The sequence below is a fragment of the Loxodonta africana genome, chromosome 7, assembly GCF_030014295.1.
Source record: "Loxodonta africana isolate mLoxAfr1 chromosome 7, mLoxAfr1.hap2, whole genome shotgun sequence".
In the NCBI taxonomy this organism is placed as follows: domain Eukaryota; kingdom Metazoa; phylum Chordata; class Mammalia; order Proboscidea; family Elephantidae; genus Loxodonta; species Loxodonta africana.
The window spans coordinates 49,623,013-49,650,246 of record NC_087348.1 but is presented as its reverse complement, the minus strand read 5'-3'; the positions used below and the strand labels follow the sequence as shown (position 1 = coordinate 49,650,246).

Genomic DNA, 27,234 nt, shown 5'->3' with positions numbered 1-27,234 from the left:
GTGAGTAATGTGGCCAGTTGACTAAAGAAGACGTGTTACCTTAACATTGGTAGCTTTGGTGGCGGAGAACTGAATGTCATATTTTTAAAATAGTTGCTCGATCTGACCAAATTGAACCTTTCCCACCTCTGGCTGAAACATAGAGAAATGATTGTTCTTTTTCTTTTCTTTCCTTCCTTCTTTCTCTTTTTCTTTCCTTATTTACTTTTTTTTTTAGTGCATATGGTTGCAGTTTTGGAAGAATCATTTTTACTGTTTAAATTCAAACCTTTATCATTTCTTTCCAACCTACCAATAACGCAGCTGAGGTGTAGCTAGTATGTTGTTGGGTGCCATCAAGTCAATTTTGACTCATGGCTACTCCATGTGACAGAGTAAAACTGCCCCATGGGGTTTTCTTGGCTGTAATATTTACAGAAGCAGATCGTCAGGCCTTTCTCCCATGGAGTCCCTGGGTGGGTTTGAACAGCCGTCCTTTCATTTAGCAGCGGAGCATGGAACCATTTGCACCACCAGGGCTCCTATACCTAGTGTAGGTCTTGAATTTAAAAGAAATCCATGAGCAGTGGTGTCCCTTGGCACTGAACGAGATACTGTTGTTCCGAGGTTGTTTTTGAGTAAAGCAATATCTTAAGCTATGAGCGTTTCATAAATTCTCCCAGTGCGGTGCAGCAACCCTAAATCATAAAATCAATGTGTTTATGTTGTGCTCTAGTGCCAGCGAGTGATGAAGAGGAGGGAGCAGTTCTTTTTGATAGCTCTGGCAAAGCGGCTGCGGATCCCTTTGACTCGTCTTCTGGCTCAGTGCAGCTCATTGCAATAAAGCCCACTGCCCTTCCTGTGGTACACCCAGCCTCAGACAGGAGCCAGGAGTCAGCAGCCCTCAATGGTGAGGTAAGGAGCTGAGGCCCCAGAGCGGGAGTGAGTCCAGCCAGATCTCAGTGAATGAGCACCTCGGAGCAACACCTCGGAGTAGTTGGGTGGGGATTGGGTCTGTCAGACATACTTCGTGTAAGCACCAGGGCTCTGCAGAATGAATCAGGACTCAGATCACCCAAAAGGAATTTGTTAGGGGATATTTTCAGGGTATTTTCTACCATTATTAGAAAACCCAGAGGAAACTTTTTAAAAACTGTAGCTATGAAGAGAAACATCAGAAGTTCTATGTTCTCCACCTGCACATAAAGACTTGCCTTTCTTGGTGACACTCCTGCCTTAGGTACCTAGTGCTGCAGTAACACAAATGGGTGGTCTTCAAGAGCAGGAATTTATTTTCCTCACAGTTTTGGAGGCTAGAAGTCCAAATCAGGCTCTCAGCTGTGTTGATTCCTTCCCTGTTGGTAGCTTGAGTGTTCCTTGGTTCCTTGGCTTGTAGAAGAAGGTTCTCACAAGGTGTCTGTCTTCCCCAGAATGTGTCTCTGTGTCCATTCTGCTTTTTTGGTAACTCAGAGATGATGATTTAGAATTCACCCTACTGGGGTATGAGATAATTAACATAAGGAAAAAAACCCTGTTTCCTAGTGGGAATGGGAGAAGCTTGAATTGAGAGGGAGCCAGAGAAGATATTGTCATATGGACAGGGATGTAGCCCATATTATAAGCTCTGAAACAACTTTTACTCCTTTGAACAAGCTTGAAATAACCCATTGTCTGCTTCTAAGATTGCGTTGTGTATCTAATGTTAATTAACTTACCCAAGAGTTTTAAAAAAAACTGATAGCGTCTACCAAAGAAAAACAGGTATTAGATAGATAGTGTTTGTAATTTAAAGGAAGAGCAAGTTGGGTAAAAATTATCTGCCATTCTTCCATCTTCTGCAGCAGAATGGTCAGTGGGCTGAAAATGCTTGGGAACCTTTAAGAACAACACACATATGGAAGCTGATAAGAGTGTTTATATCACATATGTGCACATGTACACACATACACACACACACTTTCCTATATTTTTTTGTTAAGTTGGCAGATTTGTTGTTCATTTCGTTTGTATATACCTGCTATTGTTACCTGAAAAAAGTGAGAGATTTCCGAAGTTTTAAAGCCTTTTACCCCAGCACCTCAAGGAGCTTACCACAGCCCTATACAAATGGGCATGGTAGCATGGTGAACTCATGTCAGGTGCTTGCCGTCATTCTACCATCCAGGCCACTTACAAAAGCGTTTCACAAACCTGACTCAGGAAGCACCTCTTATTTCCTGGGCAGAAGGACTGAGCTAGCCTAAATCTCTCTGTGCCTCAGTTTCTTCATCTGTAAAATGGGGCTTCTGTGAGAATTCAAATGAGTTAATGTGTTTAAAGCACTTAGAACAGTGCCTAGCTCACAATAAACACTCTATGTGTTACTTATTACTATCATCAATTAGACAGCCAGGGAACAAGGACTCATTGACCAACCCCTTTATGCCACTTGAGTCTATAACCCGATGGAAACTGGATGTCTTCCCAGAGCCAGTCACAGCCTCTGAATCTTTCCTTGGGCCTGGCTCTACCACCAGATACACAAGCCCGATTAGAGGCCTCTGCGCTTCCACTAATAGGCTGAGAACTGCTCTTGATGAGGACCTTCAGCCCAGTTACGGGCCCAGGTAATAGCCACCATGCCTGGATCTTATCATCACACCTTAATGATGTGGATGCCGTGGGGACAGATTCCAAATCTTGCTAAATTCAACTTACCGATCCCCTTTTTCTGCCAGCCCCATCACCCTGTCACAGAAGGAGAACAGATGAACATGTTTCTTGTCCAGAAATGGATACTAGCTGTATTTTGGTAGTTAAAGGAATGGATATTGCTGGCATTTGCATTGGAAAAGAGCCCCAGACTGTTCTCTGTTATTGGCTGCCTCTGTGGAGCTCGAGGCAGATTGTCTTATAATTTTCTTTCTGTTCTTCTGAGTGTCTGGTTTAAGTGAAGAAATCACAGCTCAGAAGCCATAAATTTATCTTTTGTGGATTACATGAAAATCTTTTCAAAAAGATATTTTAAAGAAAATACAAAAACAGTATCAAATATAACAGAAAGTTCACACAATAACAGAAAAATCACTATAATTTCACCCTCCCTTACCATATCCTCTGTTTTCATTTTTGCACATTTTCTTCAAGCTTTTAACCAAACTGATGTATATTTTAGAATCCTGCAACTTTACGTTGTACGCCTCGGTCCCCAGCTCTCAGCCCTTGGCATGGGCTAGTGAGGAAGCTCCACTGCCATGGTCCTGGGGACCTGCAAGCAATGTCTCTTCTGTCATTGGTCTTCAGGGGGGCACCACCATCACCCATATATTTCTTATGTGCCCACCTCAGGCCCATAGTCCTGCCTCTTTTTCTTCCCAGAGCCCAGTTCTAACTAATTGGGACATTGGGCCCCAAGTTTCTGATCCCCTAGACCAGCAGACCTCACACCTTCTCTACGCCAAAGCCTTCCTTCGAACAAGCTGTTGTGTGGAAATCCAATATGGAACATGCATCAGGGACATGGGCTGGCTGTTGGAGCCCAGATCCAGCAGCCCAGCATCATCTTTTTGCTGCTCCCACACTTCCCTAACCCCTGAAAATCCTCCTGGAAAGCTAGGGAAAGAGTTCTTAACCTGGGTCCCTGGAGTTGCTGAACTTGTATGAAAATTGCTGTATATTGGCTTATGGGGGATAAGACCCATAGCTCTCATAAGAGTCTCAGGAGCAGTGACCTTCCAAAAAAACCACGAATCCATGGAACACAGTTTGGAAACTAGCACTCTGCACCAAAGATGCAACCCAGGTAGTGGATCAGAATCAGCTCCAGGGCTTTTCAGAAATTCAGATGCCCAGGCCCCATGTTTGAAGATTCTGATTCAATAGGTCCAGGATATAGCCTGGGCCTCTGTATTTTTGCCACCTCTGCAGCCAGCTTGGATATACTGCCAGGGAACTACTGTCTTGGTCATGTTCCAAATTGAAAGGCCCAATTCTGGTGAGCCCATGCCAACCCCAGTCCCTAGCCCCTCCCTGGGCAGAACCTGCCAGTCCAAGGGCTTTGACTTTGGGTCTTCCCCACTTGCTGTGTTCTGATCCTAAGGGGCGTTGCAATAGTACACAGCTGGACTCTGGCTGCCCAGAGTCAAATCCTCGTTCCACTTCTGGTTATCTGTGAGGCTTTGAGAAGGTTCCTTAATCTCCTCATCTGTAAAACGGGGAGTAATAGTGACCTGCCTTATGGTTGTTGTGAAGATTAAGATGAGTTCGTACACATAAAACACATGGTGCCTGGCACATTGCTACACTCTGTTAGTCTTTATCAGATAACTGGTGCCCCAGTTCTGCAGTTTACTAGCTTAGCCTTTTTGGGCCTCAGCTTTCTCACCTGTCAGTTGGAAGTAATATCCACACTTACCAGACTTTTGATGAGTGTCCCTTAAAATTACAGCTGTGAAAATGCTCTCTACACTACTATACCAATCAAAAACCAAACCCATTGCTGTTGAGTCAATTCCGACTCATAGAAACCCTATAGGAAAGAGTAGAACTGCCCCATAGAGTTTCCAAGAAGTGGTTGGTGGATTCAAGCTGCTGACTTTTTGGTTAGTAGCCCTAGCAATTAATTAAGCCTGACTACATGGAGCACCAATGGTTCCCATAAGTACCAGGCAGATTTCACCATGCAGCTCCATTTATGGATATAACATTCTCAGCATTTGTTATTTTTACAACAGAGTCATCTACTTGTATCTTTGACACATCATGGGGTACATTTTGCCTTGTTCCTTTCTGAAAGCCCAGATCAGGCTTTGCCCTGTTGAACAGGACCTGATTGGTATTGATGGTCATGCAAGCTTTCAAAATTACTTGTCTCTCAAGAAAGACATGGATCTACAAAAATAAGTTCTCAAATGCAAGTTGATAGTCTGGAGAGACCGCCAAAGCAGGGTGTTCTTACTCCCTTCTTGTCCCATTCATCTCAACTCAACTCTTTAAGGAATGGGCTGTCTTATCCAGCTGGGCACCAGCTAAATGGGCAGGGAAGGCCATCTTGTGGTGCTTAAGGTCTGATAGAAGGGAAAGATAACCTTTGGCTGGAGCTAGAGTAGGGGTATCAAGAGCTAGCTTGTGTGTCAAGGCAGAGGTTCCCAAACAGGGAAACAAAAAGGCATAGGCAGGGACCCAAAAGGGCATAGGTGAGGTTAAGACCAATGCCACAAAGCTAAGAGCTTGAAGCCAGGTCTAGCCTTTAGCAGAGCCAGGGCAAATGGGGAGAAGGATACTCAGGTAGAAGATGTCTGGTGACTTAGGTGAGTGCCAGGCTCCACATTACTTGTGGGCTGGCCTTGGAAAGGGGCACGGGTTGGTCTAGCTGACAAGAGGTGAAGCCTAGGATGGCTTTTGCACCTCTGATGAAAGCTCTATACCTGTTAGCACTGCTGGGCCAGGTATGTACGTGCCTGAGACAGTCTCTCTCCCCAGGTGAACAAAGCTCTGAAGCAGAAATCAGACATTGAGCACTATCGGAACAAGCTGCGCCTCAAAGCCAAAAGGAAGGGATATTATGATTTCCCTCCAGTGGAGACGAACAAGGGTCTGACTGAAAGAAAAAAGATGTATGAAAAACCCCAAAAGGAAATTGACCACATCTTGGATCCAGACCCAGAACTCTGTGCCCCATTCACGGAGTCTAAAAACAGGTATGGTATCCAAGAGATTCTTGCAATGTTTGTGGTATTGCTGGTGGGAGGGGGGCAGAGGATGCCTCGGGCAATACAGTCTGTGATCTGTTACCCTAGGACTGTAATCTTTGCAGGCTGCTCATGCGTGAAAGCATATGCTCCATAATGAGTCTGGGAGAGAAAAGAATTGAAACCATTAGAAAAAAATATTTGGGCAAACAACCATGATTGTACTTTAGCTTTTTTTTTTTTTTTTTTTTTTCTTTAACCCAGTAGCTGTTTTGGGGCTGGGCGAAGATATAATTATCACTTACCCAGGTTTTATGCAAATTCCAGATCAAGGGGCATTGTATTTTTCAATTATTTCAGTGGTTCTTACATAAGAAAAGCAAATTGCATGCCTTAGCATTTCCTTCGGCCTTAGTGAGTGTGTACTGCACAGCTACTCAGAGCTCCATGCTCGATCGTTTCTTTAACTCACAGTTCGTGCACTTACTCAACATTAATTGTCACCTACTATGTATTAGGCACTGAGCAAGATGCCGAGTTCTCTCATGGCTGTGTGTGCTTTTTCTCATTTGTTCATTCAACATTTATAGTGGACAAGACAGATTGGTGCTCTTGTGGGGCTTAAGGTCTGATGGAAGAGAAAGATAATCATCACCCCAAAGGTTTGTTAATCACAGGTGCAGTGGGCGTATGATGGAAAAATTTGAGCTTCTGTGACAGCTTAAAAGGGGAACCTGTTCTTCAAAAAGTTAAACAGAAAATTACCATGTTGTTGTTGTTGTTGCCGTCGAGTTGATTCCCACTTGTGGCGACCGCGCATGGGCAGAGTAGCACTGTGCTCCGTAGAGTTTTCAAGGCTGTGACCTTCAGGAGCAGATCACTAGGACTGTCTTCTGAGGCACCTCTGGGTGGGTTCAAAGTGCCAATATTTGGGCTGGTAGCCAAGCGCTTAACCATTTGCGTCACCCGGGGACTCCCGAAATTACCATATGACTCAACAATTCCGCTCCTAGGTATACACCCAAAAGCACTGAAAGCCGGGACTCAAGCAGGTACTTGTGCATCAGCGTTCGTTGCGGCGTTATTCACGATAACCAAAAACTGAAAACAACTGAAATGCATATCCACAGCCGAATGGAAAAACAAATGGTAGTGTACCACACAGTGGAATATTATTAAACCATAAAGAGAAATGAAGTTCTAATGCATGCTAAGACATAGATGAACCTTGAAAACATTCTGAGTGAAATAAGTCAGGCACAAAAGGACAAATATTATATGATCTCACATATATGAAATATCCAGACTAGGTAAATGCATACAGACAAAAGTTTATTAGTGGTTACCAGGGGCTGAGGAGAGGAAGATAAGAGGAGTTATTGCTTCACGGGTAGAGGCAGTTCCCAGGTTATGAAACTCCAACTTATGTACAACCTGTAGTTATGAACCAACCCCTGTAAAGCCTATTATATTAAAAATTCGAGGTATATACAATGGTTTGTAGTAACAAACGGGCGCTACTTTGCAATGCACATCAAAACATTGTTATTAGTACTTCTGTATTATTATGTTAAAGATGTTTTAGTGTATCTGGAAGTGTTTCTTTAATGTTTTTTATACATAGAAATGTACAGTATATACTAAGACAAACATTTGACTGACATTAGATACAAACCATACCTAATTGCTTCTACTTATATACAAATTCGATTTAAAGACAGATTTAGGAATTGAATGTGTCTATAACCTGGGGACTGCCTGTACTGGGTTTCTGTGTAGGGTGATGAAAAACATTTAGAAGTAGACAGTGGTGACAGTTATACAACATGGTGAATATTAATATAATTGGCGTCATTGAGTTATACACATCAAAATAATTAAAGCAGCAAATATTTTTTTATATATATTCTATCACACTAAAAATTTTTAAAGGGGGGATTGGACTGGCCTAGGGAGGAGGGGTTAGGCCAGGTGCTTAATTTGGAATCCTTCCAAACTTTGTTGTTAACTAAGCAGAGGCAGGACTCACATACTAAAGGGGTATAAGTTTGCAAAGCTAAACATGCCCACCTTTCTTCCTTTTCTCCCTACCGTGAAGCACTTTCTCAAAAGCATTCTCAGGGCTTAAAACCACGTCTTTCAAATATACGTCCTTCTTAGTGACAGCCTCTTGGCTCTGAGCAGTGCTGAGACTCCAGCCTGGCACACAGCCTTGGCAGATGCATTGTACACAGACTGAGGGGAGTAGGGCAGTTCCTGGGTATTTATTAAAACTAAAAAATGAACATGTGACAGGCTTGGATTGACGGCACAAAATTAAGCTGGGAGGTGAGGCTAAATTTTATGAATTCAAATCAACAGAACTTTATTTTCAATAAAGAAAGGAGAGCAGTCTAAACCCGTGCTCAGTTCACCATGCTTCTAATTAGGCTAGGTTGGCGTGACAAGCCATTGATAGAAAATTACACCATGACAGGGTTCATGGTGTATGTGTCAACATGTTATAACTGCAGTAAAGAAAAGCTAGGGATTTCATAGCAAAGCTGGTGGCTTCTCTAGCTTTTATTTTGCAATTTGGGACTTTTTACCTCATTGGTAGACTGGGGTGAAGAGTTGTTTTCTATGGGTTTCCTGCTGGCACTCAGGAAAATAAATCAGTGATCATATACAAATAAAAAGAACTTAGTTTGGAAGTTATTTGAGAAATAAATTAAAATTTTAGTTAAGACTTTCATAAGAATGAAGAACAAAACTCTCTTCAGTGGTGATGTATCCCCACTGCCTAGCATAGGGTCAGGCCAGATTCCTAAGGCCCTTTTTATTGCCATAGGGTTTTCATTGGCTGATTTCAGAAGTAGATCATCAGGCCTTTGTTCCTAGTGCCATCTTAGTCTGGAAGCTCCACTGAAACCTGTTCAGCATCATAGCAACACACTGACAGATGGGTGCTGGCCACCCACGAAGTATACTGGCCAGGAACTGAACCTGGGTCTCCCACATGGAAGGTGATAATTCTACCAGAGAATCACAAGTGTCCCCTTAATTATGAGTAAGTGTCTGTTGAAAAAAAAAAATTTAATAGCTCTAAAACACAAAAAACAATTAAAAAAAAAATTTTTTTGTGACCAGTTAAGGGAAGAAGATAGATAACCACAATCAGCTTGAGGTAGGATCAGGAAATGGTGGGGACAGAGAGAGAAAGACTGACAAAGGAAAGAGAATGACAGTAACTCAGTAAACTCAGGGTGTTTTTCTCGGTACACTGTCCTCTTTACTCCAGAGAACACCTACAGTTTGTTACCTGTTATCACAAGTCACAGTTACCTGTTAATTGCTAGTCACAGTTCAAATATCCAGAGGTTCTGCTCTGAATGACCTAGCCACAGCAAGGCCCAAGTGAGCGAATTATTCTTTTGTCTAGAGGTAGCATCGCTAATCAGAATTTCACCCTAAGAACCAAATTAAGGCAAATCAAAGACAAAGTTGAGACTTCAAATTTCAACTCCTCACTTGTTGTTGTTGTTGTTAGGTGCCATTGAATCGGTTCCAACCCATAGCGACCCTATGCAAAACAGAATGAAACACTGCCCACAGTCCTGCCTCATCCTTACAATCGTTGTTATGCTTGAGCTCATTGTTGCTGCCACTGTGTCAGTCCATCTCGTTGAGGGTCTTGCTCTTTTCTGCTAAGCCTGTACTCTGCCAAGCATGATGTCCTTCTCCAGGGACTAGTCCCTCCTGACAACATAGCCAAAGTACGTAAGACGCAGTCTCGGCATCCTTCCTTCTAAGAAGCATTCTGGTTGTACTTCTTCTCAGACAGATTTGTTCATTCTTTTGGCAGTCCATGGTATATACAATATTCTTCGCCAACACCACAATTCAAAGGTGTCAATTTTTTGGTCTTCCTTATTCATTGTCCAGCTTTCACATGCATATGATGCGATCAAAAATACCATGACTTGGGTCAGGCGCACCTTAGTCTTCAGGGTGATATCTTTACTCTTCAACACTTTAAAGAGGTCCTTTGCAGCAGATTTACCGAATGCAATGCGTCTTTTGGTTTCTTGACTGCTGCTTCCATGGCTGTTGATTGTGGATCCAAGTAAAACGAAATCTCTGACAACTTCAATCTTTTCTCCATTTGTCATGATGTTGCTTACTGGTCCAGTTGTGAGAATTTTGTTTTTTTTATGCTAAGGTGCAGTCCATTCTGAAAGCTGTGGTCCCAGATCTTCATTAGTAAGTGCTTCAAGTCCTCTTCATTTTCAGCAAGCAAGGTTGTGTCATCTGCATAATGCAGGTTGTTAGTGAGTCTTCCTCCAATCCTGATGCCCTGTTCTTCTTCATGTAGTCCATCTTCTCAGATTATTTGCTCAGCGTACAGATTGAATAGGTATGGTGAAAGGACACAACCCTGACGCATGCCTTTCCTGACTTTAAACCAATCAGTATCCCCTTGTTCTGTCTGAACAATTGCCTTTTGATCTATGTAAAGGTTTCTCATGAGTACAATTAAGTGTTCTGGAATTCCCATTCTTTACGGTGTTATCCAGAATTTGTTATGACCCACACAGTCAAATGCCTTTGCGTAGTCAATGAAACACAGGTAAACATCCTTCTGGTATTCTCTGCTTTCAGCCAGGATCCATCTGACATCAGCAATGATATGCCTGGATCCACGTCCTCTTCTGAAACCAGCCTGAAGTTCTGGCAGTTCCCTGTCAATATACTGCTGCGGCTGTTTTTGAATGATCTTCAGCAAAATTTTGCTTGCATGTGATATTAATGATATTGTTCTATAATTTCCACATTCAGTTGGGTCACCTTTCTTGGGAATAGGCATAAATATGGATCTCTTCCAGTCAGTTGGCCAGGAAGCTGTCTTCCATATTTCTGGGCATAGATGAGTGAGTACCTCCAGTGCTGTATCCATTTGTTGAAACACCTCAATTGATATTCCATCAAATCCCGGAGCTTTGTTTTTCGCTGATGCCTTCAGAGCAGCTTGGACTTCCTCCTTCAGTACCATCGGTTCCTGATCATATGCTACCACTTGAAATGGTTGAACATTGACTAATGCTTTTTGGTATAATGACTCTGTGCATTCCTTCCATCTTCTTTTGGTGCTTCCTGCATAGTTTAATATTTTCCCCATAGAATCCTTCACTATTACAACTCAAGGCTTGAGTTTTTTCTTCAGTTCTTTCAGCTTGAGAAACGCCGAGCATGTTCTTCCCTTTTGGTTTTCTATCTCCAGCTCTTTGCACATGTTATTATAATACTTTACTTTGCCTTCTTGAGCCGCCCTTTGAAATCTTCTGTTCAGTTCTTTTACTTCATCATTTCTTCCTTTTGCTTTAGCTTCTCGATGTTCTAGAGCAAGTTTCAGAGCCTCCTCTGATATCCATCTTGGTCTTTTCTTTCTTTCCTGTCTTTTCTTTCTTTCCTGTCTTTTCAATGACCTCTTGCTTTCTTCATGGATGATGTCCTTGATGTCATTCCACAGCTCGTCTGGTCTTCGGTCACTAGTGTTCAATGCGTCAAATCTATTCTTCAGATGGTCTCTAAATTCAGGTGGGATATACTCAAGGTCATATTTTGGCTCTCATGGACTTGTTCTGATTTTCTTCAGTTTCAGCTTTAACTTGCATATGAGCAATTGATGGTCTGTTCCACAGTCAGCCCCTGGCCTTGTTCTGACTGATGATATTGAGCTTTTCCATCATCTCTTTCCACAGATGTAGTCAGTTTGATTCCTGTGTGTTCCATCTGGCGAGGTCCATGTGTATTAAAAAAAATAATAATAATAGTCACTGTTTATGTTGGTGAAAGAAGGTATTTGCAATGACGAAGTCGTTGGTCTTGCAAAATTCTGTCATTCGATCTCGGGCATTGTTTCTATCGGCAAGGCCGTACTACTTCTTCTTTGTTTCCAACTTTCACATTGCAATCACTAGTAATTATCAATGCATCCTGATTGCATGTTCAATCAATTTCAGACTGCAGCAGCTGATAAAAATCTTCTATTTCTTCATCTTTGGCCTTTGTGGTTGGTGCACAAATTTGAATAATAGTCGTATTAACTGGTCTTCCTTGCAGGCGTATGGATAGTATCCTATCGGTGACAGCATTATACTTCAGGATAGATCTTGAAATGTTCTTTTTGACGATGAATGCAACACCATTCCTCTTCAAGTTGTCATTCCCAGAAGAGTAGACTATGATTGTCCAATTCAAAATGGCCAATACTAGTACATTTCAGCTCACCAATGGCTAGGATGTTGATATTTATGTGTTCCATTTCATTTTTGATGATTTCCATTTTTCCTAGATTCATATTTCATACAGTCCAGGTTCCAATCATTAATGAATGTTTGCAGCTGTTTCTTCTCATTTTGAGTCGTGCCACATCAGCAAATTAAGGTCCTGAATGCTTTACTCCATCCATGTTTTTAAGGTCGTCTCTACTTTGAGGAGACAGCTCTTCCCCAGTCATCTTTTGAGTGCCTTCCAACCTGGGGGGCTCATCTTCCAGCGCTTTATCAGACGATGTTTTGCTGCTATTCATAAGGTTTTCACTGGCTAATGCTTTTCAAAAGTAGACTGCCAGGTCCTTCTTCCTAGTCTGTCTTAGTCTGGGAGCTCAGCTGAAACCTGTCCTCCATGGGTGACCCTACTGGTATCTGAATACCGGTGGCATAGCTTCCAGCATCACAGCAACACACAAGACCCCACAGTATAACAGACAGACACATGGGGGAACTCATCACTAAACCTTATTAAATAGTTTCCACAGCTTTTCATTTTTATTAATCAGAAGAACACTCCTATTTTTATGCTATAAACCCTTAAGCAGCGACACAAGGTATGTAACATACCTGAGGCAGACGCTGTCAGTGGCCCCATTTATCTGCTTGCCTGTCACTGCTCCTGAAAGGCTAGCAGCCTCCTACTTACTGAAGATACCTGCACCTACCACTTGAAGACTTTCCCCGTCAGTGGCTGATGGGAAGTGCCGGGGAGCTAAAATGACCTCTGGAGCATCCTCAGTGAATGGCAGGTGGGAACTGGTGAATAAATACCCCTGGCAGAGGAACTCTGAGGTGTGAGCTACACTGTCTCCCAAAACTTCCCCAGCGGCTTGGAGCTCCAGTTGCCCACAGCACTCATCAGCCACCTATCATGCTCCTTACTGGCTTCCTTCTCTTCTCAATTAGTTCTCCTAGGGCTGCTGTGACAAAGCACCACAGTTGGGTGGCTTTAAACAACATAAATTTAATGCCAGCTTCACAAAGCTAAGAGTTTGGAGTCAAGCCTAGGGCCAGGGCAGACTGGGTAGAAGGAGGCCCCAGTGGAAAGCCTCAGATGACAGCTCTGGAGGCTGCTGTTGGGTGCGATTCAGTCAGTTCCAACTCATATCAACTTTGTGTACAATAGAATGAAATACTACCTGGTCCTGTGCCATCCTCACAGTTGTTCTGATGCTTGAGCCCATTACCGCAGCCACTTCATTAGTCCATTTCGTTGAGGGTCTTCCTCGTTTTTGCTGATGCTCTACTTTTCCAAGTTTTATGTCCTTCTCCAGGGACTGGTCCCTCCTGGTAACATGTTCAATGTATGTGAGACAAAGTCTTGCCATCCTCAATACTAATGAGCACTCTGGCTGTGCTTCTTCCAAGACAGATTTGTTCATTCTTTTCGCAGTCTGTGGTATATTCAGTATTCTTGGCCAACACCATAATTCGAAGGCATCGATTCTTCTTCCGTTTTCCTTATTCATTGTCCAGCTTCACATGCATATGAGGAGACTGAAAACACTGTGGCGTGGGTCAGGCGCACTTAGTCCTTAAAGTGACATCTTTGCTTTTTAACACTTTAAAGAGATTTTTTGCAGCAGATTTTCCCAGTGCAACGGGTCATTTGATTTCTTGACTGCTGTTTCCATGGTTGTTGATTATGGATCCAAGTAAAATGAAATCCTTGACAGCTTCAGTCTTTTCTCCATTTAGCATGATATTGCTCATTGGTCCAGCTGTGAGGATTTTTGTTTTCTTTATGTTGAGTTGTAATCCATACTGAAGGCTATAGTTTTGATGTTCATCAGTAAGTGCTTCAAGTCCCCTTGACTTTCAGCAAGCAAGGCTGTGTCATCTGCATATCACAGGTTGTTAATGAGTCTTCTTCCAATCCTGATACCCCGTTCTTCTTCATATAATCCAGCTTCTCAGATTATTTGCTCAGCATACAGATTGAATAAGTATGGTGAAAGGGTATAACCTTGATGCACACCTTTCCTGATTTTAGACCGCTCAGTATCCCCTTGTTCTGTTTGAACAGCTGCCTCTTGGTCTAAGTACAGGTTACTCATGAGCACAATTAAGTGTTCTGGAATTCCCATTCTTCATGGTGTTATCCATAATTTGTTATGATCCACACAGTTGAATGCCTGTGCATAGTCAATAAAACACAGATATACATCCTTCTGGTATTCTCTGCTTTCAGCCAGGACCCATCTGACATCAGCAATGATATCCCTTCTTCCACATCCTCTTCTGAATCCTGCTTGAATTTCTGGCAGTTCCCTATCAGTGTACTGCTGCAACTGCTTTTAAATGATCTTCAGCAAAATTTTGCTTGCATGTGGTATTAATGATATTGTTCCATAATTTCCACATTCTGTTGAATCACCTTTCTTTTGGAATGGGCACAAATATGGATCTCTTCCAGTCAGTTGGCCAGGTAGCTGTCTTCCAAATTTCTTGACATAGACGAGTAAGCCCTTCCAGCCCTGCATCCGTTTGTTGAAACATCTCAGTTGATGTTCTGTCAATTCCTGGAGCCTTGGTTTTTGCCAAGGCCTTCAGTGCACCTCAGACCTCTTCCTTCAGTACCAATGGTTCTTGATCATATACTACCTACTGTAATGGTTGTATGGGACCAATTCTTTTTGTATAGTGACTCTGTATTCTGAATTCACGGTGATGTCAGCAGGGGCACGTTCTCCCTGAAGGCTCTAGGGAATGGTCATTTCTTGTCTCTTTCAGCTTCTGGTAGCCCTGGGCATTTTTTAGCTTGTAGCTGCAGTAATAACAGTCATCACATGGGTATCTTCCCTCTGTCTATCCCTGTGTCTCTTCTTCTATTTTATAAGGATGTCACTGAGATTGGGTTAGGACCCCCACACACACCCACTCCCGTTATGATCTCATGCTAACTGATAACATCTTCAGAGACCCTACTTCCAAACAAGGTCACGTTCACAGATACAAGGGTTAGGACTTCAGCATATCTTTTGAGGTGACACAATTCAGTCCATAATACTTTCCTTCTCCTATTTCCACACTCTCCAACAGGTGCTCCTGGGAGTCCCCTCCCAAATAAACCACTCGCACTCAAATCATCTCAGGGCCTGCTTCAGGGAGTACCCAGCCTAAAACAGTAACATAAAAACGGAGTTGCTCTGGTAGAAGCAAGGCCTCCCCTTCATCCTTCTCCGTGGCTCCAGGGCATCTCTAGGGAAGCCTGGGGTTCCATAGGATACAGCTTGAGAACTACTTTTTTAAACTATTTCTTTCAATTGCTGTCGAGTCAGTTCCAGCTCATGGAGACCCCACGCGTGTCACAGTAGAACGTGCTCCGTAAGGTTCTCGGTGGCTGATTTTTCAGTAGATCACCAGGCCTTCTTTTGTGACTGCTCTGAGTGAGCTCAAACCTCCCACTTCTCAGCTGACAGCCAAGCGCATTAACCACTTGCACCAACAAGGGACTCCTCTTAAACTAGACTGGGATGAGAAAGATCTGGAAAACTTAAGTAAAACTTGTCATTATTCGCCCACCAAGATTTTCAGAGGTAAAAAAAATCTTGTTTGTGTGTTTCAGATTTTTGTTAAAAATAAAATATGGAACACTTCACCAATTTTGCATGTCCTCCTTGCACAGGGGCCATGGTGATCTTCTCTATATCGTTCTAATTTTAGTATATGTGCTGCCAAAGCAAGCACTGCATGTTTCAAACTTTATTAACTTTTTTAGATACAGCAAAATACCAACAAGAAGTGAATACGCCTAATAAAACTCTACTTAATTAAAATAAGCTATCTTTTCTTCCAGAGAGCCTAATAGCTAAGTAGATGCTCACATACCAGCACCCACTGGTGATCTGGTCAGCTGACATCCGTGTTAAACAGCATCTGTAAGTTGTGTGTCATGTGCCTCTGGGGAAGAGTAGACAGGTGTGCGCTCCAGTGTCTCAGCTCTCACCCACATTCGTGGTTCCTGAAAGGGTTTACAATCTCACTGTTTTATTTCTAATACTTACAGAATAACCTATTTAAATATCAATTGCTCATCCTAGCATTTTACTTCCCCACCACCCTTATCAGTAAATCTTTTCTAAATAGGCTAATTGGCAGCCTTAAAACAGTGGCGAAGTCTGCTTTTTTCGGAAGATGATTTGTAATTAGGTCAAGGATGACAATTCTTTGGGATCTGCCTTAAAGTGCGATTCGCTCAGAACAGATTCTATTTCATGAGCTTCCTGTGGTTGTGTTCCCTTCCTAAAGGAAGGCTCTACTTGCAGGTAACTATTGAGCATAGTCTATAACACTAGGTTATAAGCTCCTACATTAGTCAGGATTCTTTTGGCTGCAAATGATGGAAATCGGGCACAAATTGGCTAAATAAAAAGGGAATTTCTGGTTGAACATTATTGAGCGGTTATGACTGTAGGCATGGCTGGTGCCAAAGGTCCGACAGTGTCTCCCATTTTTGACGTTGTTCTCTGTTCACTCTTTGCTGGCCCCATGTTCAGACAGGCTCTTACCTCATGGTGGCAAACTGGCTGCCAACAGCTCAGGCTTATATCCTGTCTTAGAAAAACTCAATGCCAAGAGGACCTATTTCCTGGTTGCCCTAGCAAAAGCCTATACACTGAGTCTCATTGAACCAACTTGGGTCATGTGCTCACCCCCTGACCAATCACTGTGGCCATAGGGATATGATGCTCTGATTGGTCCAGCTTAAGCCACTTGCCTACCTGTGCAGGAAGGGTAGCCTCCAAGGAACATCAGGATATTCTTACCACAAGAAGTTTGTCATAGGTGCCGGGCAAAGACCACAGATGTTCTCTAAATAGGTGTAAGCTCCTCATGCTGAGGGAGTAGATCTAATAGTTCCTGTTTTATTTCTAAGGCTCGTTATAAGGGTAGTCCTCTGCTTTGGAAGTTCTGTTGTCTGTTCTTCACGCCATGACTACCTTGTGTGATCGTTAAAAGGTACGTACATCTTCCAGGCTTCTGACTCACCCAGTGCTGTCGAGTCGATTCCGACTCATAGCAACCCTGTAGGACAGAATAGAACCGCCCCATAGAGTTTCCAAGGAGCACCTGGTGGATTCAAACTGCCTACCCTTGACTACTCACAGGAAAAATAACCATGTAACCTCTTCAAGCCATGAACAGGTAGAATCTTTAGAACTGAGACATTAAATAGGTGGTGTTTGAGGAGTTCTCTGAAGATAGATGCTCTGAAAACGTAAGTTGTTTGTTTACAGAGAGAGTCTTATTGTTGGATGAGAGGCAAGTAGCAGTGATTTTATCCCAACTTTGCCACTCTGCAGGATAATGTGAGAGTCACCTGTCCCCATTGGGCATCACTCCCCACTAGTAAAAGGACAGAGGACATTACCTGTTGCTTTTTGTGAAAGAAGAAAAGAGAAGCCACAACCCCCATCATATTGTTATTTCTTTCCTCCTCAAAAGGTCCCTTTAATGACAAGTGAGGAGTCCCTGATAATGCAAACGGTTACTGCACTCAGCAGCTAACTGAAAGGTTGGAGATTTGAGTCCATTCAAAGGCACCTTGGAAGAAAGGCCTGGCAATCTTCAAAAAAAATCAGCCATTGAGAACCCTGTGGAGCACAGTTCTTCTCTGACACACATAGGGTCGCCGTGAGTTGGAATTGACTCAACAGTAACTGGTTTTAATGACAAATGAAAACAAGACAATGGTGACAAATGTATGAATTTTCTAGGGGTAGCTGAGTGGAGCCTCTGAATGTACCACTCCCTGAAACTGAAGTGCTCTGTGACTGGATCGGCACATGGCTGGCTCTGCTTAGGTCTCGACTTAAACATCACCTCCCCAGAGAGACCTTTCCTGACCATACTATCTAAAGTTATTTCTCATTCTAATCACCCTCTGTCATGTCTTCTTAGATTTTTTTTTTTAATTGTGATAAAATACACACAACATAAAGTTTGCCATTTTAACTATTTTCAAGTGTACAATGGGGTAGCAGTAATCACAATCACCATGCTGTGCAACCATTACACTATTTGTTTTCAAAACTTCTTCATCTCCCAAAGAGAAAATCTGTGTCCAGTAAGTAATAGCTCCCCGTCTCCCTCCCTTCAGCTCACGGTAACCAGTAATCTACTTTCTGTCTCTATGCATTTTGTTGATTCTAGATAGTTCATATAAATGAGATCATACGATATTTGTCCTTTTCTGTCTGACTGACTGACTTAGCGTAATGTTTTCAGGGTTCATCTATGTCTTAGCATGTATCAGAACTTCATTTCTCTTTATGGCTGAATAATATCACACTGTATGTATATACTGTATTTCGTTTATCCATTCATCTGTTGATGGACGCTTGGGTTGTTTCCACCTTTTGGCTATAATGAATAATGCTACAGTGAACACTGGTGTACAAGTACCTGTTTGAGTCTCTGCTTTCATGTCTTTTAGGTATATGCCTAGGAGTGGAATTCCTGGGCCATATGGTAACTCTGTGTTTAACTTTTTGAGGAACCACTAAAGTGTTTTCCAAAGCGGCTATACCATTTTACCTTTCTCCAGCAATGGACAAAGGTTCCAGTTTCTCCACATCCTTGCCGACACTTGTTATTTTCCATTTTTTCCTTTTCAATAATACCCATCCTAGAGAGTGTGAAGTGGAACCTCATTGTGGTTTTGATTTGCATTAGCCCCAATGACTAATGATGTTGAGCATCTTTTCATGTTCTTATTGGTTATTTTTATATCTTCTTTGGAGAACGTCTATTCAAGTCCTTTGTCCATTTTTGGATTGCCTTGTTCATCCTTAGTTTTTCTTAATAGCACTTATCACTCTGAAATTATTGTGTTGTCTTCCTTCATTAGAATGTAAGCTCCAGGAGGACAGGGGCCGCTGCTGTCTTGTTCAGTCGTGGATCTTCCACAGTGCCTGGCATATAGTAGGCACTCTAAATATTAGAGGAAGGAAAAAAGGAAGGAAGAGAGGAAGAGAGGGAAAAAGGAAGGAAGGAAGCCCCCATGTGGTTTATGGATCCTTAGCTCAGAAGGGAAGCCTCTGTGATGAGGTAGAAAAGAAAGTCTGTTAACAGTCACAATATTAAACAGCCCATTAGCAGCACAGTTTATTAACACATCATAGAACCCCGCACATGAACTCAGAAGAATTAAAAGGAACAGGAGGCTGCTGAGTCAACAAAGGCAAGTTAGTGCTTCAGGTGTTAGCCGTTCTAGAGGGTCGAGGAAAGCCACTGACCTTTTCATCAGCAGAATTTTAGATTAGGTTGCAGTGTTGCAATTGATTATAGTTAGTTTTCATATGAAAAAGCATTTACAACTCAGCCAAATGGTTACAGCACCTGGAGGCGGGGGAGCAAAACCTTTATTCAACTCTTTCTTCCACCCCTTATGGCCGGGGAACAGATACCATCAATTCTGAGATTCGTGAGGCAGATCCAAACCCTTCATTGGTTGCCTGTAGTTTGGATCAGTGGAGAATTCCATCTGTCAGGGCATTTGCTGCATCATAACAGTTGATTTTTCTTCAGGCAACAGATGAAGAACTCTGTCTACCGAAGCCGGCAGTCTCTGAACAGCCCGAGTCCAGGGGAAACCGAAATGGACCTTCTGGTGACACGCGAGCGACCCCGGCGTGGAATCCGTAACAGTGGATATGACGTAAGTCTCTCAGGTGGATTAGGGTGAATACAAGCTTTGTTTTCCTCTTAAAGCAAAGGGAATATGTCATCCCATAATTTTTCAGTTTCCTACATATCAATGGAATTCGTAAATGCACTAAAATATTTTCTATCTTATTATTTTTTATTACCTAGTTTGCAAAGTAAGGTGCCCTGGTGGTGCAGTGATTAAGCGCTCAGCTGCTAACCGAAAAGGTTGGTGGCTCGAGCCCACCAGCCACCCCACAGGAGAAAGATGTGGCAGTCTGCTCCTGTAAAGGTTATAGCCTTGGAAACTCTATGGGGCAGTTCTCTGTCCTGTAGGGTCGCTATGAGTGAGGATCAACTCCATGGCAATGCGTTTGGGAATTTACAAAGTAAGACTGCTTGGAATGTGTTAAAGTAACAAATGACTGCTAAAGGGGTCTTTATTTCTAAATTCTACCTTTTTATGAATAGTATATTGTTGACTTTAAACTCAACAATGACTATGTCTGTAATTTTCTTCGCGTCTGTCCTTAGAAACTCAGTAAGAAGCCTGGCTGTGGGTTAGAATTCATCTGAGCACAGGTTTCTTTTAGTCCATAGCACTGTTGAGAAGTTGGATTTGTTCCTGATTTCGTAGCTCCTCAATATGCCATAGAAACAATGGGATGTCCAGCAGAACAGTTTGGCGATTTCATATGATGAAGCACATGCTTATGTTCAGAAATGTCTCCAAATTGTATAAATTCTTCTAGTCCCACCAAATGTCCCCAAATTCTGAGTTAGAATGTGGTGCCTCCCACAGAGTTGTATACATGACGTGCGGTTACATCCATATGCTCGTGTGAATGATACTATGCGCAAATATTCAATAATGCTTTACCCTGCCTCAAAATTCCAAATAATCTTGAATATACTTTTAGGTTTTGTGAAAAATGTTTCTTTCTTATTCCCCTAAAACGTCCCTCTAATTACAAATGAAAGGTTTCGTTAACGAGAGTTATAATTTAAAAATGTCTGGATAAAATCTGTTATAATCTGAAAAGTTGTAATTTGAAAATGAACCTTAATTCCTTAAATACATCATGCTCATTTGAAGCCAAGAAGATTTTTTTTCTCCTCAGGATTGGTCATTGTTTGCTACAAAAGCTCGAAATGGGATTTTTTAATGGTTCATTTGAAAACAGAGATATCCTACCTAATTTGAATTTTTGATTACCTTACATTCAAACTTGATGTTTGCATTGGTGGCAAGGCCCTTATCTTTTTTTGTTTTTCCTTTTCATAAACAAATGTTTGATCATCTAGTTTTATAGGATTCCAGATGCTTGCACATTTTTTTTTTCCCCTCCCTGGGTTGGATTATTCCATTTAATTTTTCTCATAAAAAATATTTCTTACACCAAACTCAATTATTAATTTGACAATCAGCCTGTGATTAAGAATTGGGCATTTGAGGTTACCAACTTATCTCTCCCTCCAACTGTGAATACTTTTCCCATATGGATGCGATGCTGTTGTTCTTAGGTACGTTGGTTCCAACTCATAGATTCTTAATTTATTTCAAGTTTTGTATTAATAGATCTCTTGTGAGATTCTAGGCACAGACACTTTTACAGTTGTGAAGAAAAAGGTGAGAGGTTTTCCTACTAGTCATGAAATGAGAACGCTGCCGATTTTTTTAAACCACAGAGACATGACTTGCAGTTCTAACTTAATACCTTTAGAATGTCATGTTTGTAAATTATTGTCTTAATTTCCTAGGTCTGCCATGACAAAATACCACAGCATGAGTGGCTTTAAAGAGTAGAAATTTATTATCTCACAGTTCTGGAACCTAGAAGTCCAAATCAGGGTATCAGCCATGTTGATTCCTTCCGAGGGCTCTGAGAGAGAAGCTGTCCCATGCCTCTCTCCTAGCTTCTAGTTTCTGTAAGAAATCTTGGTATCCCTGTGGTTCTTGTAAATGTATCTTCACATGGCATCTTCCCCTGTGTGTGACTGCCTCTGTCTCTCTTCTCCCCTATTATAAGACACCACTCAGAAGGGATTAGAACTAGGACCCACCTTATTTCAGTATGACTTAACTGACAAAGTCACATTCACAAGTACAGGCGTTAGGACTTCAACATATCTTTTTAGGGGACACAATTCAATCTATAACAATTACCTAGAGCAATAGGAAAAGAAAGGTTGCTAACCCCTCATAAACAGGTATAAACATTCCAATTACAGATTATTTGGTGGGGGGAGGTCTACTTCATTTTTTCAAAAATGTACTTTTTTAAAAATATACATTTCTTCCAGAAGTGCATATGTCAAAAACATCAACAAATATAAGCTTCCTTAAGAGAAAATGATCATCTAGGAAACAACTATAAGAATTTAGACCGTTCACTGTAAAAACGAAATTGCTTCACCTGAATCTCCTCATTCGCTCTTTATACTAATCATAAGTAGCTAAGAGTTACGGACTGCTCACTATAAACCAGGCCCTGTAGTCTTTTTATGTGTATCATTTAATTGAATTTGCACAGTCTCCAGTCAGGTAGGTACTATTATTATTCCATTGTATAGATGAGGAAACCTAGGCACAGTACAGCTACGTAATTTGTCTGCCCAGCTCCAGAGCCCATCCCCATAGCCACCACACAATACGACTTCCCATATGCATCCCCCATACTTTATGTCTGTCCTTGCATAACATATGTCCTGTATTTCTGCACCCTGGAAGAGGTTAAATGTCACCTTGCACAAGGATTCTTACATGGCTAACACATGTGCAAAAAATGAACCATTAGGTGAAGTAGAAAAAGAGAAGAGCCATAGTTCTAAGCGATACATTCATTTTCTGATCTCCTCAAAAATGCCAAAGCACTCCTGGCAAAGAACCCAGCAGCCCAGCAGAGAACAGGTAATTCATTTGGAAAGATGTTATCCTTCCTACTGGGTCTAGGATCTTGATGCCAGGCCCAAATATCCGGTCATTTCCACCAGGGTAGTGAGCAAGCCAGGAAGACCTGCACCTGGATATGGTAGAAACAAAAAAGTTAGAAGACGGATTGAATTTTGAATTTTTCAAAAGTTGGCACAAAGGCATGTGTGAAAATAAGTAAGTAAGTAAGTTACAAGCAAACAAATGACACACACAGTATGCCGGAAAATCTTGGCCCCAGGGCTGGATGGCAGCCTGAGTTTTTTCAAAATTTTTCCGTAGACTCTAACGGGCCTGCAGAGAGAGACTTTTAGCTCTAAGAGGTTTGAGAATCACTGTGTTTCACAGCAGCAAACCTCAACCTTTTGGTCACCTTAAGAGCTAAGGGATACAGCACACTCCCAGGTACCTGTGGCTCCCTGGGGTAGTGATTTTCAAAGAGGAGACACTCCCTTTAGAAGGACACATGGTTTGAAAAAGATGCCCAGAACTGACCACTCCTAAAAGGCTAGATGATATCCTAACTAACTTTGCCATTGAAATTAATTCCTCTCTATAAACCAACCAGTTACCATTGAGTCGACTCCAACTCATGGCAGCCGCATGTGTGTCGAAAGGGATAGAAAAGATGTCAACCTAATCTTTAAAAGCAAAAATGCCTGTATTTCAGAGCATTTTTAAACTCCTATTTTTCAAATGAAAAGCAGCAGAAAATACCAAGGCAGCGAGAAAGAGGAAAGAAAATGCCCCCAGTGTGAATTCTCGAGCAGACACCCAAGTCAGTTTTCCCGTATCGGCCAAATTATTTCACCCTATATGTGGATGACGAACCCCTCTTTGCTTCCAAAGGGCATGTCATAATCAAATTATTCTCCAGAAATAAAAGTGCACCATCTCAGCCTTGATTTAATTTTTGGAGCTAAAAATTCTAGGACAGGAATGGAATCAGCTATGTGCCTGGACTATGAGGGAGACCCTGAAAACAGATTATTTGAATTATACCTTTGAAAAGGAATGTTGACCTGTATTCAGAAGTAGAGACCTTTACAAGCTACTTCCCTTAGGTTTCTCCCCAGCATCTTGTCCAAGGTTCCATACCCTGGAGGTGCTTGGAGCTCATTCCTGACAGACTGAAGGATTTGGACCCTAAAACGTAGGCATTGGGCCTGGGACTGTTGAGGAGGATCGTTGATCCGTTGATGCATCTCAGGAGAGCCAATGTTGAAGGCTCTGCTGTAGGACTCAAAGTCATCAGTTCTCATTCTGGAGGCTTTCTTCTGGGAAACATTTTGAAATGTTATCAAAAGAAGGATGATTTCCTGAAAAGTGCATGTAATCTTCAAAAATGGGACTCTATCAGGCAAGGTTGCAGAAAATAGAAAAACCTAGCTTTTTTACAGACAAAAAAATAATATATGAGAAATTAGATGCTTACAAAATCATTGGAGGGACTAAAGGAATGGTCTAAGATAGACTCTTAGAACAAATCCATAGAGCTGGCCCTGAGGAAGGGAAGCTGGCTCTGCCCCAAGCAGGAAGGTAGGGAAGCAGGGTTCCCTGGAACTGCTGAGTTAAAGAACACACAGCTATAACATAATCCAGGAATAAAAGAGCCCCACAGGGTCAGAGACTGGACACTGATACTCAGCTTTTGAAAAACCCCGTGTCTCAACTACTGGGCTTATAGCAGCAACAGCCAATGCAGCAGAAAGATCACCCCTGCCTCACTTCTGCTGTCCAAATCGCACAGTAGACAGAACCTAATTCTTATCCACGGGGGCACTGGTGGTTCAGTGGTAGAATTCTTACCTTCCACGTGGGAAAGCCAGGTTTGAATCCCAGCCAGTGCAGCTCATGTGCAGCCACCACCTGTCTGTCAGTGGAAGATTGCATGTTGCTGTGATGCTGAACAGTTTTCAGCAGAGCTTCCAGATGAAGATGGACTAGGAAGAAAGGCCTGGCAATCTACTTCCAAAAATCAACCAATGAAAACTGTTTGAGCCACAATGGTTCAATCTGCAACCTGTCATGCAGGTGGCGCAGGACCTGGCAGCTTTTCATTCCTTTGTGCATGGAGTCACCATGAGTTGGGGCTGACTCAACAGTAGTTACCAATAACAACAAGTAGAACAACAATTCTTATCCAGAGCCGTAGCTTCAAGGAAGGCCAGCAAATGTGCATTTTAGGCGCTCAGCCATGGCACTAAGGGAGGTGTACTATAAAGAAGTTGCCAAGTGCCGATCTACCATCTCTTCCAAGGGCACAGGGGAAAAGGGAGATAAGAGGAGAATTCTGTAGGCCGGCAATACTTGGAAAGCAGTGGGGGACTGGTGGAGAAAAGTATAGCAAAAGAGGGAGATGGAAGTGTAGCACTATATCACTCAGAGCTCAGTCTCAGCAGCCTCTGAAGGCCTGGGGCATTGTGTCGAGTGTAATGGGGGGTGGTATCTTGCTGGCTTCTCTTGGCTGACAGTGCAGTCGGCTCCCTTTGTTACAGGTGAGCAGTGGTTACTGAAAGGAGACCAAGGCAACAAAACAATTGTTTTGTTTTTAAACCGAGCACTTCTTTATTTTTTTTTTTAAATTTCTCATTCAGAAACTTATATACATATTGTTTTGTGACATTGGTTGCAATCCCTACAATGTGACAGCATGCTCCCCCTTTCTACCCTGGGTTCCCTGTGTCCATTCGTCCGGTTCCTGTCCGTTTTTGCCTTATCGTCCTGCTTTTGGACAAGAACTGCCCATTTGGTCTCATATGTTTGATTGAACTAAGAAGCATGTTCCTCACATGTATTATTTTTTGTTTTATAGGCCTGTCTGATCTTTGTCTGAAAAGTGGGCTTCAGGAATGGTTTCAGCTCTGGGTTAGCGGAGCATCCAGGGCCATAGTTTTGGGGGTTCCTCCAGTCTCCGTCAGACCAGTGAGTCTGGTCTTTTGATGGGTTCCTTTTGCAGGGAGATAAGATATGATCTTGAAAGCCCCTGGCTGCCTGCAGTAGCAAGTTGGAAGTCTGGGGTCTTCTAGGAAAATGTGTAAGTCCCATTACTAAAGAGAGTCTCTCCTGCCCACCCACTCGCACTCCTGCCTCAGCATTTCATGGCTTTGGCCTGATAGCCTGTGACCTGACAAAACCCAGGAATGTCCTGGTGCCACATGATGTAAAAGCTCCAGGTTAAGGGAACAGTCAGCTCTTGGCTTCTTTGGGAAGCAAACAGTTGGGAATTTTGTCGTTCATCCCAGGAGTCCCTGAGTGCAAATAATTAATGTGCTGGGCTGCCAACCAAAAGGAAGTTTGAGTCCGCCCCCAGAGATACCTTGGAAGAAAGGCCTGGCAATCTAATCCCCCAAAAAATTAGCCATTGAAAACCCTACAGAGCACAGTTCTCCTCTGATACACATGGGGTCCCCATGAATCAGAGTCGACTCAGTATCAACTGGTTTTTTTTCAACTGGCCCTTCACCCCAGAATCAACCTGCTTGTTGCCCCCCAAAACCACCCTGCCCCCACCATCACCACCTTAGCATCCCACCTAGAGTTTTCCTACTTCTTTTCTGATCCCAGCCTTTAATTCTTTCTCCTACCTCTGCCACGTAATTTAAACTGTTAATAGCCCTGATTTGATATGTTATTGAAAGTTAATTTAGAGCGTATTGTATTGTAACAGGGGTCTCTATGAGTGGAAATCAACTCGATGGCAACGGGTTTTTTTTTTTTTTTTTCATTCAAGGAAAGTATCTGACAGTGGGAACTTAGCTCCCTGGGAGGACCTCAAGCAGAGAGGTTGAGGCATTTGATGGTGAAGGGGCTTTTGTTACAGTTCAGATCTTACCAGGCAGGTGGCTGCCCAGAAAGATACTTATAAAGTCCACCAAGATGGAGGCCACTTGGCAAGTTAAAAAAAAAAAACCCATTGCCATCAAGTCCAACTCATAGTAACCCTATAGGGCAGAGTAGAAGTGCCCCATAGAGTTTCCAAGGAGCGCCCGGTGGAGTCAAACTGCCGACCTTTTGGTTAGCAGCTGTAGCATTTAACCACCATGCCACCAGGGTTTCCACTTAGGGGAAATTCTTGTTGGCAGGTTTGGGAGGGAGCAGGCTGGGTTTTGGGATTGCCTAGTGATCTCATCTGCAGGCCCAGGACTCCACAACTCCCACCCCCCATTGCAGGCAGTTTTCCACAGCGCAGGATAAGAATAACTTCCCTCTGTTTTGAACTCTCAAGTGTCACCTCCCTGCTCATTCTGTCAGATCCCCTGTGCTCTAGACCTTGCCTGCTCCTGCTCCTGGGACTGCCTGCTCATCCCTGCTTCTCCTGGAGCCTGAGACCTCTTAGCCTCTTGACATGGGGTAGCCACTTATTGCAGGCCAGGTGCCCCAGCATGCTCTTAGTATTAACACCTCTGGGGGAAAGGGAAGGAACAGGACTGGCAGAGGCAGAGTCAGACTATGGTGCAGACACTTCAGATCCTTAGCTGACCCTTAGGGAGCTCAGAAGCTCAGGTGGCCCTGCTGAGTTGTCCCAAGTTTGGGTGAAGGGCTGGACTTTTGTACTCTTGTATTAACCGGTCAGTGGGTATTTCTGGGGGAGGCACCTCTCTTTAGCCAAGGGCAATTCCCAGAGAGGGCTGACAGCTGAGGCCTGGTAGCTGGCAGGTAAGTATAGTCCTGAGCATCACAGCACAGC

The 27,234-nt window shown here is 42.7% G+C and overlaps 1 protein-coding gene and 1 non-coding gene across 2 annotated transcripts in view; one reads left to right on the top strand and one right to left on the bottom strand.

Annotated features, from left to right (window-relative positions):
• KIAA1549L (KIAA1549 like) overlaps positions 1-27,234 on the top strand; it is a 133,482-nt gene that overhangs the window by 67,960 nt on the left and 38,288 nt on the right. The window contains exons 14-16 of the mRNA XM_064289439.1: positions 716-894; positions 5,440-5,657; positions 19,496-19,625. Of these exons, the coding sequence (XP_064145509.1) occupies positions 716-894; positions 5,440-5,657; positions 19,496-19,625 (527 nt within the window). The remainder of the gene's footprint in view (positions 1-715; positions 895-5,439; positions 5,658-19,495; positions 19,626-27,234) is intronic.
• On the bottom strand, positions 15,545-15,652 carry LOC111751245 (U6 spliceosomal RNA). Its single transcript, XR_002786337.1, has one exon. It is a non-coding gene; the product is annotated as a U6 spliceosomal RNA (small nuclear RNA).